The 17,298-nt window shown below is 55.0% G+C and overlaps 2 protein-coding genes across 2 annotated transcripts in view; both read right to left on the reverse strand.

The window, feature by feature from the left end:
• NPAS4 (neuronal PAS domain protein 4) lies at nt 1-16,949 on the reverse strand. Its single transcript, XM_003419566.3, has 9 exons — nt 15,519-16,949; nt 5,307-5,658; nt 4,431-4,582; nt 4,150-4,252; nt 3,760-4,033; nt 3,466-3,575; nt 2,977-3,112; nt 1,421-2,856; nt 1-747 (listed from the first exon to the last, which is right to left on the reverse strand). The coding sequence occupies exons 2-9, from the start codon at nt 5,479-5,481 to the stop codon at nt 719-721; spliced, it is 2,415 nt and encodes an 804-aa protein (XP_003419614.1). The 5' UTR covers nt 5,482-5,658; nt 15,519-16,949; the 3' UTR covers nt 1-718.
• LOC104846805 (skin secretory protein xP2-like) overlaps nt 16,789-17,298 on the reverse strand; it is a 22,974-nt gene continuing 22,464 nt past the window's right edge. The window contains exon 3 of the mRNA XM_010599157.1: nt 16,789-17,269. Coding sequence (XP_010597459.1) covers nt 16,789-17,269 — 481 coding nt within the window. The remainder of the gene's footprint in view (nt 17,270-17,298) is intronic.

The raw sequence follows: 17,298 nt of genomic DNA on the forward strand, positions 1-17,298 counted from the left end.
TACCAAAAAGGCAAACTGGACTTTATTATAAAGTTGGCTACAAAGTCACCGCAGTACCACGAGGTGGCCATTTGGGCAGGCCCAGGCGGTCTGGCGGCTGGGTGAGTCCTGCACCAGGTACACGCACTCGTGCCAGCATGCGTGTGACGGCAGGTCTGCCTTCCTCCATCGGAAAGGAACGTAGCGTCTCTTCGCGCCCCCCACCCCAGGCGCGGGGCGCAAAAGTCACAGGAAGGGCCGCCAGGGCAGCCGAGTCCATCGGAATTGAAATCCCGTTACTGGTGTGTAGAGAATTCTACGTGGGTGTCAAGAGCCCCTCGGGGCACAGGCTGGCCCGGGTGGGCCGTGCCTTTCCCCCACCAAGGCCCAGGGGTGGCTTGGCCCCTAGGAGTGGAGAACTGGCCCGGGCCCATGGGGCAGCGCGGGGCGGGGGAAGTGAGACTCCCCCGTTCTCCGCTTGAAATCCCATTCAAGGAAACTCACTACGAGTGAATACGGATTGAAATGGAAACTGGGATCGCTCGAAGTCTCTGGATTTTAAAAAGAAGCTCCCCTCCCGTGCCCTCCCACCTCCCCCCCAAATCCTTCAGGGCCTGGGGAATCAGATACACCCCCCTCTGGCCCCCAGAGTCCCCCCAACAGTCTCGGGGTGGTGGAGAGCGGCTCCACGTCTTGATGACAATATGCCATACTTGACGACGTTAAGTCACAGACTTATTCAAAACGTTGGTTCCCCTCCACTTCCATCTGCAGAGAGAGACAGAGAAGACAGTCAGGGAGGCCTGTTAGTGTAGAGGGTCCATGGGTGAGGATGTGGTGCAGTGTTGGCCCAACAGCTGAATGATCACTGGAGGCTCAGCAGATAGGGGGACAATTTGGACAGATGGAGTGACACTATGGCTGTACTTCTAGAAAGTCTGGGCCATAAGCAGGGAGCCCACCATGGAGCCAGGGGTTAAGTCCCACTTTCTTTCTTTCCCCAACCCCTATAAACCCTTGCTCTGTATCCCCTTTAGGGGGCAAGAATACTGGGCTACAGCTCTAATCCTCTTCTATCAATTTGCTATGTGACCTTAGTCAAGTTTCTTTAACTCTGGGACCTAGATTGCCTTCATCTGCAAAATAGGATGGGGACAACTGATCTAGTTCCCTCATAGGGTTAAGAAGCACAAACCACTACCTATTGAGTCTGTAGCATTCTATTCTACCTTCCCAAGCCCTGTCCCCATGCCTACTTGTCCAGAACCTTCATCTTAAGTTTTTCATTTGCACTTTTCCTCACTGCTACCCTGGGCAGCAAGTGATGTCATCCCATTAATAAAATTGAGGTACAGAAAGGGGAACTGACCCAACTAATGGCAGCTAGCATCTTATTGGTAGAACAGGGAGTAGAGTTCTTGAGTATTTTGGCTGCACTCACCTTCATGGAAGCTGTCTTGAACTTGGCTCTGGAGTTGATGCAACTCATCAGTAAACCCATCATAGGGGAATGCTGAGACACCTGTCTCAAAGGCGGTTTCGTATGTGGCCAGGTCCTCCAGGAAGCTGTGGTCTTCTGGGGACAGGTTGTTGCAAGGTGACAGGGCCCCTCCTGGGCCCGCTGCCTCAGGACCCTCTGAACCCCACTCCCCATTGGGGGCTGAGGTGGAAAGATCCATGAAGATGTCTTCCACAGGCGTCTCTTCCAGGAATATGTCATCAGGGTCAGCCAGGAAGTCCGGCTCCTGGCATCTCCAGGGTTTTAAGTCCAGGCTGAGGACAGGGGGGCCAGCCCCTGGCAGAGAAAGGTTGGAATCCAGGGGCTCCAGCCCTCCAAGTGGCTCCAGCCCGCCAGTGCCTGCCTCAGCTGAGAAGGGCCTGTCCATGCCCTGAGCCAACTGACTGATCTGCTGGATGAGACGGTCGATCTCATTTTGCTCCTTCTCAGAATAGTGGAAGAAACTCTGCTTGACAGGAGAGGCCTCAGGTGTGAGCAGGCCTTCGGGCATCAGGGGGACATCCACAGAAAGGGGACCCCGGAGCTGAGCCAGGGCCAGGAGAGTGCAGTCCCCATTACCAGGGCTGCTAGGACTTGGGGGCAACTTCTCATAGAGAAAACTGCATCCCTCCTGGGCGAAGTAAGTCTTGGTGGAGTTGGGGCTCAGCTGTTCTGGGAAAGTTTGGCTGGGGCTGCTCAGGTGTGCCTGGAATGCCGTGCTGGGAGGAGTCAGCTGCTCCTGGGAAGGGCTGCTGAGAGGCTCTGGGAAGGTGGCAGTGCTGGGCAGCAGCTGGTCTGGGAAGGTGGAGGTGCAGGGAGTCAACTGGTCTTCATAGCTTCTGGCCGAGGCTTCGGTCAACTGGCCCCGTAGCGGGCTAGTTAGTGGGTCTGGAAAGGTTGCACTGCTGGGTGTCAACTGATCTGAGAAGGTTGCAGTGCTCGGAGTCAGCTGTTCTTGGAGAGAGCTGGATGGGGTGGGCAGATGGGTCTGGAAGGGCTCATGGAGGCTGAAGAGGAAGGCACAGCCTCCTGGCTGGCGAGGTGTGTAGGGTGGGGTGCACACAAAATCCTTGCTCAGGTCAGCTTGGAGAGAAGGCTCAGGCCCAGCAGGAAATGTCAGGTAACTGAAGTCCAGCTCTTTGGGGGGCCGGGAAAGCTCTTCGGATGCTGAAGCAACACCTAGTTCAGGAGCGCCAGGGAAAGTGGTGCTTCTGGGAGTCCCCAAGCGAGGGGTGAAGACTGGGTTGGGGTTGGAGCACTGCTCCTGGGATAGGATGCTCTCAGGGAATGGCGGCAGCATGGTGGGGGTGCCCAGGACATAGCTTGTCTGGGTGTCTTCAGAGTTCAGCTGCTGGCGGAGGCTCCAGGCTTCCGAGTCACTGGAGAGGAGAGATGAGGCAGCCGGTAAGGATATGGTGTCCGTTCTCAGAGCAGTCCCTGCTTTGTATCTCCTTCATGCCGACCTCAGCTGCCCCCCAGGCCCCTGCCTTGCAGCTCACCTGATTGGGTAGTTATTGGCAGTAATAGGGCCTTCCAGACATTCTGAATACAACAGGCAGTAAATCCATGCCCAGCCTCCAGCTTTAGCCTGCAGTCTCACCACCATTTCTGCCTGAATATCTCCATTCTCAGCCACTGGGGAGGAAGAAGAGATGCAGAGTTAGGATGCCCATTGGGCAACATCACCTAAGCTCTTCCCTTGTTCACCTCTTCACTGAATTGAGGTCGCCCTGGCATCCTCTTCTCTGACTGCCCTAACCTGCCACACTCAGCTCCCCACCTTGACCTCACCACTCACAGTCCCCCAGTTCCAATTGTATTCTCACCTTGACTCCTCGCCCTAATGCTCACTCTATAGAATCCAAAACTGCTGGCTTCTGGTCTTTTCCCAACGTCAGCTTTGACCCCAGCCCATTCCTAGCCTTCTCTTCCATGCCCGTGCCAAGTCCCTGTCTTGCACCCTTCCCCCGGCCTCTCTGGACACTCACACAGGCGGTAGTGTTGTGCAGAAGCATGGGCCAGGTCCTCAGGGTGCAGCAGTCCATACCATGATTTACAGAGCAGTTCATTTCTCTCAAAGCCCAGGTAGATTAGGACACTGGGAAGATGGAAAGGGTGGGGTCAGCTTTCTGTTTACTCTGATTAATACCCAAACATCTCACTCCCTCCCAGGCTCTCTGCCCCCTTAGACACCAACATCCCTACCCCTGATACTCCAGAATCTGGGGGTCCCATCCTCTCTGGCCTGCCTTCCTCCTAGGGTCTGGGGACTCTGAGCTTACCTCTCAGAGATGTCCAGTAGAGTCAGGTCCTTGGCATGACGACTTTGGAACATGGCCAAGAAGAGTGAGGCAGGGCCAGGGCCAGGGCCGGGCCCAGGGCCAGGGCGGGGTCTAGGTTCCAGAGGGGCACAGAAAGCTGTGAATACAGGATTTCCTGCCCAGTAGGCCCCAGGAGGGTGAGGGTGGAATCGGCCTCGAATGAGCACCAGCTTGTTGCCTGCACTCTGGCGCCTGAGGGATTTGGAGGTGTTGAAGCGACAGCGGAAGAGGCGATCTAGGTGGGTGAAGAGAACAATTGGTAAGAGGATGGGTGGCTGAGAGATAGCAGATGGGGAGGAGCTGGGTATCAGGAGGGAGACTAGACTGAGAAAGGGAGAAGGGGGTCCTCACCAGTGTCCAGGGCAGAGGGCAGGGTGAGTTGCTGGCGCACAGTGAGGTGGTCAGCTGGGTCAATGATGTCGTAGATACTGTCACCCTGAGCAACCAGATCCACCTGGAGGGAGGAAGGGAAGAGATGACCATTAGTGAGGGCAACAAGAGCCAATGCTTGGCCCTCAGGCTCTTGCAGGGATAATCCCTCCCTCCTCAGTAATTTTCAGATCCAGAGAGGTAGGAATCTCATTGCCCCCTATCTGACCCCAGCCTGAACTGAGAGGACCCTAAGCACTCACCATGGAGTGGCCCAGATGCTCGCTCACGCTGTCGGACAGGTACAACAGCTTTCCCTCAGCCGTGAACACAAGCAAGAAGCCAGGCAGTGCTGCCACAATATCTTCAAGCTCTTGAGCTGAGAGAAGCCCTGTGGGGCCCGCCAGAGGAGTGCCTGCAGGGCAAGAAGATAGGTGAGTCAGGAGGTAAGAGCAGGGGGCAAAACAGAGGTGAAGAAGACATGGACTGAGTTCCATAGAATCCAGAGGAATTTCTCATAGACCTGCCTCTGCACACACCTGTTGACCCTCTGCCCGCAGCTCTTGGCCCCGGGAACCTGTTGCTGGGATCGCCCCAGCCAGCGAACCCATTCATTTCTAAACCACTGCTAGCCCCTCGGCAGCCCTGAATTTCAGGACCGCGGATAGCACCCTAAGGCACGTAAACACTCAGCACCTCGGACAGCTTCCCGAACCACGCGGGCGTTCAGCACCACGGACAGTACTTCAGCACCGGTGGAAAAAGCCCTTCCTGCACCGCGCGCCGCGGCTGCGCTTCCCCAGGCTTTAGCAGCTCCATTCCAAGAACTTCCCGGGCTTCCTTTCCCGGGCTCCTGGAGCACCTCTGCGCTCTTGGGAACTGGAGCCATTCAGTGCTGTCTCCTCTCCTCCCAGAAGTCTGGCACCAGGGAGAGCATCCCGGCTCTCTAACCCTCATCCAGAACCAAGGTGAGCTCTATAGAGCTCAGGAGGAAAATAAGAAAGTCCTGAGTTCCAAATTCTTCTCTCCTCAGCTTGGCAACACGCTGCCCTAGACATGCAGCAGTCCCAGAGTGTTCCCTCAGCCCCACTGTCCCTGGTACCCGCCAGCTCGGGTCTCCAGCAGCCCCAGATGCTCACCTCCAGCGAAGAAGACGCCTTTGCGAGTGTAGATGCAGGCAAGACTCATGATGTGCAGGTAGGACAGCCGGACCTTGTCCGCCTCGGCCAGCGGCAGCAGCTCCTTGAGGTTCCGGATCTCAGCGTTGATCTGGTCGCGGCGCGCCTTGGAGGCGCCCTTGGTGGAGCGATACATGACTGCCGGCTGCAGAGCTCCAGCTCAGGCGCCCCGAACACCTGCGTTCCTGTCCCAAAGCGCCGGTGGCTTCCTCCTCCTTGCTTTCCCGTCTCTCGCTCAGGCTCTCTCTCCTCTCCTGGGCTCCGCTCGGCTGAGCTGCCCCCCTTGCCTGCCTCGTTCCGCCTTTTATAGCTCCTGCCGGGCGTGGGGGGTTCGCTTTAGAGCCGGGGGGGGGGCGGGAAAACGGGAGGCTGGGCTAAACAAGCTGCAGCGGGAGCCACTGGCTGGGGAGGGGGGGCGCTCCTCCTCCCTCCCCAGCCTCCGACGTCATCTCGTGACGTAGAACGGGAGCGGGAGGGGGACCAGGAGGAGGGGGAGAAAGGAGGCTGCGGAGGGGGCCGCTGCTGGCTTGAGCTGAGCAGAACAGGAGCTGCTTTGGGAAGGCCTGAAAGGGGGTAGGGGACCCAGGCGTCCAAATGTGTCCAACTGAAGGAAGCAACAGGGCAAGGCCTGAAGTCCCTGGCAGCAGAGTCTGTAAGGGCAGGGAGGGGCTGGTTCTGACGTGGATTTTTCTGAGATAAGGATGGTCCACAAATCGCCTCTGGATATTGACCGAACAAAGGTCATGTCGGCATGAGGGGAAGAAGGCTCTTCCTTAGCCTCTATGGAACAGGTCACAGCTAAGATTTCTCTCTGGGTACTACTCAATCCGGGATTCCCTTGGCCACTTAACAAAGATCAAATCCTCTTTTCCCCTTCTCAAACCCAGGTCTTAGCGATTTAGCGCGGGGAGTTACCTGGGGGCCTACGTCCTAGGATGGGATGGAAAGGGGGTCCTGGGGGAGAGGGACTAGCTGAATTTGGCCTTGGTCCTATTTTCCACAGTCCAGAATAGGAACACCAACGCTAAAGTCTGCACTGATTCTTCGTTTCCCTGTCAATTAATGAACCTCGGCCACTGACCGAGGAAACTGAGGCAGGAACGAGGGCACGGTGAGGATCTGGGTCGGCACAGAGGCATCCCTTCCCCCGCTGCCAGCCCCCGAAGCGAGCGGTTCCCCCCACCGGCTTGCCAGCCTGCGTCTCCGCGCCGGCCAGGGGGCGGGGGCGGGGCCGGGGGAATCCCAGCTCCATATTAGGACAGGAATCCTCCCTGGCTGCCGCGGAGGCGGCGGCGGGCGGAGCCTGGCTGCTTCGGCACCGCTCCGGAGGGCTCCCCCCACCACTGCCTCGGCGGGGAGGATGGGGAAGCAGCAGAGAAGTGGGGGACCGTCCTGGGCCCTCCGCGACCCCTGCACCTACCAAGGACCCCTGAACTCTGCCAGGCTGTCATCCGCGCCCCGTTTCACACCCCCGCCCATCAGCGGCGCTGCAACTCCTCGCTCGCTAGGTCTTTCAGCCTTCAACTCTCCACATCGCACCCCCCCAACTGGTTTCTTTATTTCATTGCCCGCTTTGTGGTCTCAACTCTATTCACACCCGCCCCCAATTCTGCTCTACCGTGACTCCCTTCCTTTCTTTTCTTTAGTTTTGACTCCGTATCTCGCCACCTTTACCCTGCTTCCCTTTCTCCTTCACCACAGACAGTGACTTTCCCGGCATGGGAGGTGCCTTTCTTTCCCCCCGGGACCCCCTAAAGGGAGTAAGAGGTGGTGTGGGGGACACTTTATCAGAAATCTCTTTTGATGGTGGGGGCGGGGGTGAAATCACTTGAAGGGCTGGGGTTGAGGCCATTTAAAAATTGGGGGAGGGGACTGACCTATAAAGTCACATAAGAAGGGTAGAGATGAACTTGGACATCGAGAAAAAAATGAGGCCAAGAAACACCCAACTCTTCATGGAAAAGGTTGGTAGGCAGAGAGGCAGGGTAGGAGGTGAAAGTGCAGCAAGGAGATTGTCTGAGAAGAGGGGTCCACACCTGTGGAGGCCACGTCTTGTGCCATTTTGTCTGAGGCTGAGCCATCCACTTCCACCATCCTGTGTTCAGTGTACAACTGAGGTGGAGGGAAGGGGAGGGGGCCTGTGTGCCACTGTCTGTAACCCTATTAACTTAGATCACAGAGAGATGGTTCCTTCGGGAAGGGCATCTCTGCTACCACTTTCATCTCTATCTGAATCCCTGAAGTACCCACCCACACCTTCCTCAGGCTTCTGTTTGGACAACCCTTGGTCTTAGGACCCGAACCCCTTCCTAAATGAAAATCCAGGGCAGTTTTCCTCATCCACTGCTGCTTTAGGCCCTGGCTGGGAGACATTTCTTAGCATCCCTCTCCACGCTAAGAGGTGTAGCGCTGGGCCTGGTAGGTCTGCAGCAAGCTGAGCAGACCGACGGTGAAAGACTGGGGCACTGGCCTCTGTCCATGGTTCTGAAAGACTCACCAGGGAAATCAGATTAGCCATGGTCTGCCTAGGACGTCAAAGCAAGGCTTGGGTCCACATAAGTCTCTGGTGAGACCCCCTTTGGGTCTTGCCTTCTCCTCTTGGGCTGAATATGGGGAGGGGGTTGTATGAAGACATAGATTCCTTGGCTTAGGAGTAAAGTAAGCGTGGGGGTGAACTGGGCTCAGGGGAAGAGCCCTTGGATTTTTCCAGGAGATTGCGACTGGGGGGAAGGCACTCTGGAAGGGAAGAAAGGGCCTAGAAAGGGAAAAGGGGGGCAGAGAAGGGCTCATCCTAGTTTTCCCACTCTGATTCAAGTTGAGAAGCTCATTATGCCCCAAAGTCTCCTCTCCCTGGGCCAGCTCCCACCCTCCCTTACCTCCCACCTCCGTGAAGCTATTTTTAACTGCACAGAACCAAAAATAGCTTGGCAGCAGCTTCAGGCTGTGGGAGAGGAGCTATTTATATCACCAGTGACGGTTCCGAAATAGCAAGCAGGAGGAGGGGGGCGGCTGGCACGCTAGAGAGCTCCTGGCCGCTGCTAAAAATACTGGCAGTGTGAGTCATCCTGGCCCGGCTGAGTCACCCTGCCCCCCCCCCCCCAGTGGCAGCACCAGCAGCAGAACAGGTTAAGGAACTGGAAGCCTGAGGTGGGGGGGGCATCAGAGTTCATGGGCTATGGGAAAATGGGCAAGGGAATGAATTGGGAGAGGGGCTTTGGGGTGACTGTGCAGATGGAATTGGGTGGGGGAGCAAGAGCCACCCAGGCAAACCCACTGGGTGAGCCTGCAGCATTCTCATCTATGCACCACTGCTAAGAGATGCTTGGGCAATCGAAGGGAGGGAGCCAGACTGTGAGGGTGTTCATGTCTGTCTGTCTACCTGTCCATCTGTCTGTCTACCTGTCCATTTGACTGTGACTGTGTGTGTCTCTGTACCTGAGCTTGTGTCTGTCTGAACACGTGCCTGTGTTTGTGTGCCTGTATCTGTGAATTTTTCTGCATGTGTCCTTGTGGCTGTGTGTTTTTATCTCTGTATCGCTATGTATTTCCCTATGCTTGCATCTATGTCTGTCTTTTTAAAAATGCCTACAACTCCCTATGGAGTGTGCAGTTCTATGTCTGTGTCTGTATGTGTTTATATGTCTGCAACTTTCTGTGTGCCTGTGTGTATGTTCATATCTGAGTCTGGTTCTGTGGCTTTGTCTCTCAGCATCCGACTGTGTGTATGGCTTTGCAAGTATCCCTGTCCTCGATGCACCTTTTGTTACCCTCTCTGATGTTACTTTTTGAGTTCTTGCATCGTCTGTCTCTTGCTCACCTCTCTTCAGCCAGCATCTTCCCTCTTTTGAGCCCTTGGCCCCCCCAAAATTTGGGAAGGTCTCTTTTGTCCCATGCAATTGCTAGATAAAGGGATGGAGGAAGGACACCCCGTCTGACCTCTCCCCAGTCCCTTGAACTACCCTGAATCTTCTCTGGCCTACAGCAGTAAGTGAGTTTCTATCACTCCATATTTGGGGAGCTGAGAGAAGAGAAGGGCTTTCTTTAATTCTAAAAAAATTCCTGGTGTGGGCACAGGCGTGTGCAGCACACACAGACACACACAAAAAACTGAGAAAGAGAATGAGAGAGAGAGAGAAAAAAAAAATCAAGGTCCCTTCTTTACGGAGACGAGTGCTTGCATCTGTTGCCATGGCAACCCGCCCACTCCTTCCCTGAGAAATCACCAAGAAGAGGTGATGGCATAGAAAGGGATTGGCTGATTTCATTCTTTATTATTTTTCCCAAAAAGGGTTTTTTTATAGCAAGAACAAGCTATGAGATCCCTTGCCCCTGTCTTGCATAGCTTTATTGGAGACCTACAGGGACACCACCTCTCAACCTCTGGAGAAGAGGAGGTGGATTTTTTGCAGAGATTTTGGGGAGGATGATCTCCTGGGAGGGAGCTGGGGGGTGAGTAGGGAGTCTGGTTCTCAAGAATAACATGGAGTCTCCTGGTTAGAGCTGCTTATATGGAAATGTGGGGCAAGGATCTTGACAGAGACATGTCAAGATTTTGTGTTGCTCTGGATAAATGTGTATATGAGAAAGAGGGAGAGAAAGAAAGTAGAGAGAAGAGACAGAGACAGAGAGAAGCCTTGATGGTCTTCAGAGAAGATAATTAGATGACAAGATGCCAAAGGATCCAAGCAAGCTCTCAGGGTAGTCAGACCAGCCAGATGGACAAGACAGCTCAAGAAAGATCCATTGATGCAATTGGTGGAGGAAGTCACCCCTGGACTTCAGCTGTAGCTACTTGGCCCAGGTTCCAATGGAGCACTGGCCATAGGTGAGTGTTCTACGGGAGCATTGAAGCTCACCTTTCCTAACTCTAGTCCCAGTCTGAGTCTCAAAGGCCTCCTTCAAAGCCTGGCCACCAGCCACTGCAGTCACATCGCTTTCTCGAGTGAATTGTAGCCTCCTGCCAAATGACTGGACAGTGGAAAGAAAGGAATTCCTCATTTCCTCTGGTGCTCGGCTTGCTTCTGAAATGGGGTCACTTGGGGCTGGAGGTAATAAAGCCAGAGCAAGAATCAATGGGCTGCCACCTGTAGAAGACTTTCTGAGCAAGGACCTGACCTGGTGGGAGTGGGGTGTGGGTGTCGGCAGCTCTACTCAACTGATGGGGCAGAGGGATGAAAAGGCCTCAGATTTGCTCTGACCTATTATATATATTCTCATGACAAATCTGGCTGAGACATTATACCCATTTGATAGATGGTGAAACTGAGACTCAGAGATGGACATTGAATTGTTCAAAGTCACACAGTAAGTCAGTGATAATGCTGGGCCTTAAGCCAGCTCCTGTCTCCCAGCCCAGGCTCGTGCTCTTGCACCATGGGATAGAGCAAACTATGAACTGCCTGGCAAATCTGGCCCATCACTTCTTTTTGTAAATAAAGTTTTATTGGAACACAGTCACATCTATTTATTTACAGATTGTCTTGGTATTTTCGTGCTACAGTGTTGAGTAGCCACAACAGAGATATGGTCTGCAAAGCCTAAAATATTTACCAGCTGACCTTTTACAGAAAAAGTTTGATGACCGTTAGAGTAGAGGATGAGTTCATACTAAGAACATCTCCACTTGTTTCTCTCTTTCTCACCGTAAGGCTCTCTGGGCCCAGGGAAGGCCAAGCTATCCTTTCATCTCCCTTTACTCTTCCAAATGCCATGGGTCAGTAGCATCCCCACACAACTTAAGGAAGGCAAGATTGGGAAACCCAACAGACCAGCCTCCTTGCTGGCTTCTAGCCCCTCTGTAGTTGTGTAGATGTAGCCTTCCCATGCAGAGTGATGCTCCACATCTTGTTACCATGGCAACATGAGCTGGATTTGGCAAAGAAGAGGCAGGGTACCCCATCTCATCCCTAACCAACCCCAATCTTCAGGACTGCATTTCAGGAAGGGGGGAGGGTGTCCCAAGGTTGGTTATTAAAGTATTGCTAGGAAGACAATATTTTCTGGTGGGAGGAAAATGAGGATATTGTGGGGTCTCAGTCCTCATGAAGCCTCCAATCTAACCCACTGGAAGAATCTATACATTCAGAGAGGTTGAGTTACTTGCCTAGGGTCACACAGCTGGAATGAGTTCAAGCCAGAATTAGAGGCTGGTTTCCTGACTTCTACTTCTTTCTAATTTTTACTAGATTATTCTTTTGGATTGATGGCTTGGAACCACATAAAGGTTTTCTAACAGATTCCCAAGAACCTCCCTGGCCCTGTGTCTATGGTTCCCCAGTCTGCACAGTGAAGATCTAATTCTCACACAGAACTGGTTCACGCAATGGCATGCTACTTTCAGCTGCATCCTAGCAGGCTGTTTTCTTCCTCCTCAGGCCTTTTCATTATGTTATCACTCCCCCAACTCTCCTTGCACAGGGCGGCATCCAGAACATTTTATCTATTTATGGTATGAAATCAACAAATCTCATGTGAAGAGGGTACACGCTGGCACCCACGCATCAAGAGGGTTGGGGGGGTGAGTGGGCTGCACAGAGAAGGTGAGGGACATGGGCCCATGGAGGGTGTGGGCAGAGGACAGTGCACCCAGGTTGGGGAGATGGAGCTTCTCCGGGCAGAGGCCTGGAAGCAGGACTGAAAGAAGAAGAGACAAATAACGCGACCAGCAGCGTGTTAGACTACCAGAGCCCAAGAAGGGAAGGAAATCAAGAAACCAACCAGAAGACACTGTTTGAGTGCAGGGCAGGGACCCAACACTCTTCTAAATGCCGAGGAGGCCGGAGTGCAGGGCATGAGCCTCGCCCAGCTTCAGGGTCTCCTCCCCTTGCTGGGGAGGTCCTCCTTGCCCTTTTGGTCTCCAGATGGCCCAGCAGCCCTCCTCAGTGTCCCTCCAGCCTCTAGGCTTCCCCTCCAATGCATTTCTCATGCAGCATCCATCCTGGCTGCTTGTTGACATCTGTCTCCCCAGCAGCATCTGAAAGCCTCAAGGTAGTACCGACGTCTGCTCTCCATACTCCAGTGTCTAGCACAGGGCCTGGCACAGAGCAGGGACTCAGGTGGGTCGCTCATTCATGCAGCAAATGTCTGAGGGCTGAGTTTGTGCCAAACTCTGTGCTGGGCACTGGTGGTGCCTGTGACCTCAAGGAGGTCATCCAGGCTGGGGAGAAAGTTAGAGCTCAATCAAGTCATCCAAAGGGGGATAACTGAGAATGGGGACAACTGTTGTGAAGGAGGAGTCCCAGGGTGGTGCCAACAGTTAATGTGCTCAGCTGCTAACCAAAAGGTTAGAGGTTTGAGTCCACCCAGATGTGCCTCAGAAGAAAGGCCTGGCAATCTACTTTTGAAAAGCCAGCCACTGAAAACCCTGTGGAGTACAGTTCTACTTTTACACACGTATGGGGCCTACAGAAGTCAGAATTGACTTGGCAGCAACTCTTTTTGTAGTGCAGGAGGCACAGGGGTTGTTCAGGGAGAGCAAAAGGAGGGGATGACCTGGTCTGGGAGTCAGGGACGGCCCCCCTGAGGAGGCGTGTGTGAACTGAGCTGCTGCGTTGTCTGGGCTGGGCCAGGCTGGGCTAGGGTAGGGAGGATAGAGAGAGGCTGGACTGGGGTAGGAGTGGGGGAAAGACAGAGAAAGGAGTGTGGCATCACAAACAGGACCCTACACAGTGACAGGGGACCGCAAAAGAGCCTCCTTCAGCCTGAGCTGGGTGAAGGTGGAGTGAGGCAGGCACTGAGCCCCTGTCTCAGCCAGGAGGTTGGGCTCTGAGAGCTGGATCATAGTCAGAACTGAGAAGCAGCCCCGCCTTGAGCAGAAGGGTCTGGTGGGAACAGGGACTGTGAGGACTGACCCAGCTCCTGCTACCTCACCAGCCCTCTCTTACTCATGTGTCCCTTGTGCTCTCTATTCCAGCTACGTTGGCCTCTCCCACCCATGCCCAGCCCCTGCACACCACAGGGCCTTTGCACAGGCCGTTCCCTCTGCCAGGAGTGCATTCTCCTCTCCTCTTTCCCTAGTTCAGATCTCAGCTCACCACCAACTCCTCAGGAAAGCCAGGAAGGCCTTCTTGAAGAGGTCGAGTCCCAAGCCATGGGCTCCCAGGGGCCCTGAGCCTCAATCAGCATCTGCCACAGTAGCAATGTTGCATTTTGTTCTGGTGATTAATTGATGGGCATCTCTCTCCTCCACTAGACTGAAGCCACTGTGGCAGGGACTGTCTGCCCGCTCACGATGGCCCTTCAGCATGTGGTCAGGCACGCCAGACATGCTTGAAGACACTTTCAAAAGCTAGAAGGAATGAAGATATTCCACTGGGGGAAGGGAAGGCTCAATGCAGTCACTTAGGGTCTGCAGGCATTTGAAGAGCCGTCATGAGGAGGAGGATTGGTGTGCCCTGCATAGGAGAAGCCTGAGGCTCAGAGGGGCAAGAAAAGGTGGAAGGGAGTAGGCTCTGGGGGGGACAATGTGGGCAATGCTGAGCCTGGCTCCCTTGCTAACTGACTGTGACACTGGGTAACTTAATTATCTTGTTGTGCCTCAATTTCCACATCTGTTAAATGGGGATGTGAGGTGGATGATAGCACCAACACCAAATGATTGCTGAGTTGAGCTGTTAAAGCACTTAGGACAAGGCTAGAGTGCAAGAGGAGCACAATGAATGTTGAACCGCTGAGTGTTAGTCTTCATTGTCTGAAATTTATGGAAAATATAATCTTGAGCAGACATGAGGCCTGGACCTCTAGGGGGCATCAAGAGATGCAGAGTCCCCCTGAGCGTCTGGCTGGGGATGCTGTGGGCTCCTTCCCAGAACCACACCGCTCTGATCTGCTCACCAAGTCCCGACCCAACGCTCCCTTCAGTGCTCAGTAACTGTGTGTGTTCCCCTGCCATTTTTTTCTAGAAGCAAACCTGATCACTCTCTTACCCTCCATGGCTCCCCATTACCCCCATCACCAAACACTTCTCCTGGCTCCTGCCTCCTCTCTTACCCTTCTACCCCCTGTGCCTAAGCTCCCAGGTGCCAGCTTCAAGGGTTTCCTCGTTATCACATGAACACACCTTGCAACATAAGAGTTCACAGATGCAGCACCGTGTGTATATTAGCTTATGAAACCCTCAGGGCAATCCTATGATGTGCGGGCTACTGTTTTCTCCACAGGCCATGGGGCCAGTGGACAGAGAGTCTGCAGGGATGATCCATGGGATCCCAGCAGAGACTGATGGGGTTAAAGGCTAGGAAAATCAGGAGCAAGCAGTAGGCCTGGGACTGGGCCAGTGACAGAGGCAAGCCCTAAAAGCAGCCAAGAGAGAGAATGATGACTCCCACCCTTGGGGATGCTGGGACCTCAGGGGGTTGGTTGAATCACGGCGAGGGGGGAAGAGGCTGTTATGGCGAAGTGTCTAGGGCAGCCTCTGGCAAGGGTTTGAAGGTCCAGGAAGAGGAGGAAGTGGGTCTAGTATAGATGTCAGTGGATTGTGTTTGGTGTGGGGGAGAGAGTCCTGGACAGGAGGACCAGCAGATATCGATTCTGGCTCTAACTGCCAACAACTACTAGGGCTATTATGCAAGCCCCTTCCTCTCTTCGGGCTCAGTTTCCCTGTTTGGAAAATGGCAATGGCAGTGGGTCAGGCCACTTGCCCTCAAAGGATCCTCCCATCTCTGGCACTCAGACCTGCTCCGGGCCCACCTGATCCACTGCCTCCCAGCTTTGGAGGTTGGTTGCTGCAGCCCCAAGACCTGCTTTCAGGTGGGGATGAGCTCATGCGCCCAGTGCTAGGGTCTGAGGGGACCTGAAGTTTCCTGGAGGACCAAGTCCTTGGCCTGGCTGAGCAGAATCACTGTGGCCTCTGGAGTGGAGACCCAGCGCGTGTGGACATGGGGGAAGTGGTCACTGGCGCTCACCCCATTGGTTTCCTTTCTCAAACCCGTCCATTAGGGGCCTTTCTAACAGTGCCTCAGGGGGCTCACTGCTAGTGGAATCCAGTGGGTTCCAAAGTATGCAAAACAGGCCCCCAGGACATCCCCAGAGTGGCCTGACACAGCCCGTGGCTGAGGAGCTACTATTCCAGCATCCCAGGGCTTCAGTCTGGAAAGACCTCGCAGCGTTCCACAGACAGCCAGAGGAGCCCACAGCCTGGACAAAATGCCTGATCTCAGAGACTGCTAGACTCACCTTGGGTGACTGAGGCCCAGCACAGAGAGCAGAGTGGCCCAAGAGAAACGGCCAGCACTTGGGGGAGCTGGACCCCGACCAGGTCCTGGCTCATAGCACTGGGCTCCTCGCACGCCTCTCAAAGGCTGATTTCCGGGCTCAAGGTGCAGAGAAAGAGCCCTCCCTGGGCAGGGAGACGGGGTCCAGGTCCTAGTCTCAGCCACACACTGACTTGCTATGTGGTCTTGGAAAATCACATCCCATGGAGGGCTGCCCCAGTTTCCCCTTCTGTACTTTGAAGGCTTGGCCCTGGCATATGTCCCCCCGGAAGGCCCATTCAAGGCTCCAGGGCTAACTGCTTCTGTCTCCTTTGCTAGCCTTGGAGCTCCCAGGGACTGGGCTGGGACTGATCCAGCTCTGAGTGCCCAGTCTTAGTCCAAAATAGGGGCCCAGCAATGTCGGGAACCTATACAGCTCCTGGGCATGGTCAAGCACTTCACAGCTGTCCTCACTCCCGTGGGTCCAGCAGGGAGGGTGCAGGCTGGACCAAAGAGCTGGGTCCACAAGGCTCTGGGGAGCCCAGCAAGCTACACCTCCATCTGGAACAGGCACTTGTAGGCAGCCTAGGAAAGGGTTGGGCCCAGAAAGTTCCAGAAAATCTTCGATGGACACAGACATTTGCAAACAGCAACCTGGTTGGTGGGTTGGTGGAGTCCCTGGGGTCCAGAAGCTGGTCCAGAAGCTTGTCCAGGGTGAGCACCGATCCAGAAAGCCCACTGAGTCTGTAGTGTGCTCAAAAGGAGGTGGTGCAATCCAGATCTGGGCAGCCGGCAGCTGCGTACGGGCAGACCAGGGCCTGGGGCACTCGGCCAGTCGTGCCCAAAGTCGAGGAACAGGGAAGCCTCCCCTAGCCAAGAAGTCAGCATCGCTGGGCTCTGGCCCATGCTCTTCCAGGAACTTGCCAGGTGACCCTGGTCAAGTCAATACGCTTCCCTGAGCCTCAGTTTCCCTTCCAGTTTAATGAGGGGGTTGGAGCAACTGGTAAGGGGCTTCCAGCTGGTATCCCAACTTGGCTCCAGTCTGAGCCCAAGGAGAAAAGGGCTAAGGCAGGGAGCCGGAGGGGCTGTGGGTCTCCTGAAACCCTGGTGGCCCCGCGGGCAGTGAGTCCTCACCTGATGTTTTCACTCTGTGGCCTTGTGCAGAGAGGGTCCCAAACGCGCTAGGCCTGGCATCCTGTGTCCTTCCAAGGCACGTCTAGAAGAAGTGGATTCCTCCCCACCCCACCCCCACGTTAGGGGGAGGGGGAGACAAGGGTCGAGGGGTTAGGGCAGGACCTCCTTTCTCCACGGGGAATTTTCTCCATAGGAGTGGAGGGCGCTAAAGTGGAGGGGCATGTGGCCCAGGGGTTTCCCGGGCCCCAGCCCGGGTTGGGGCTCGCGGCTGGGGGCGGGGGCAGCTCCCGGGCTCTGGAGGAGCCGCCACTCCGCCGGTTGCCTTTAAAAGGCGCCAGAGCGCGCGCATCAGCAGAAGGGCTGCGGCTCTCTTCCAAAATAGGCAAGAACTGGGAAGCCGCGGGAGACAAGCTGTGAGGAGCGCAGACGTCACCCGGGGCCTCCCTCCCGCCCGCCTGCATCACGTCTCCATGGCAACGGCGTACCGCGGCGGCAGATGAATGAGCCACAGAGAGGAGAGGAAGAGCACAGAGCTGCGCGCTCTGTCTTCCAGACGTCCCGCTACAAGGCTTCCTTGCGGAGAGGGATGCCGGTCCGGCGCTAGGAGGAAGGGGGCGCCCACTTTCAGA

Source organism: Loxodonta africana, chromosome 7 (assembly GCF_030014295.1).
Source record: "Loxodonta africana isolate mLoxAfr1 chromosome 7, mLoxAfr1.hap2, whole genome shotgun sequence".
In the NCBI taxonomy this organism is placed as follows: Eukaryota; Metazoa; Chordata; class Mammalia; order Proboscidea; family Elephantidae; genus Loxodonta; species Loxodonta africana.

Coding starts and splice junctions, on each gene's coding strand:
- NPAS4 (XM_003419566.3), bottom strand. CDS start 5,481: ATGTATCGCTCCACCAAGGGCGCCTCCAAGGCGCGCCGCGACCAGATC. Junction 4,583..5,306: donor AGGCGTCTTCTTCGCTGGAG/GTGAGCATCTGG, acceptor CTTGCCCTGCAG/GCACTCCTCTGGCGGGCCCC. Junction 3,576..3,759: donor CTACTGGACATCTCTGAGAG/GTAAGCTCAGAG, acceptor CCATCTTCCCAG/TGTCCTAATCTACCTGGGCT.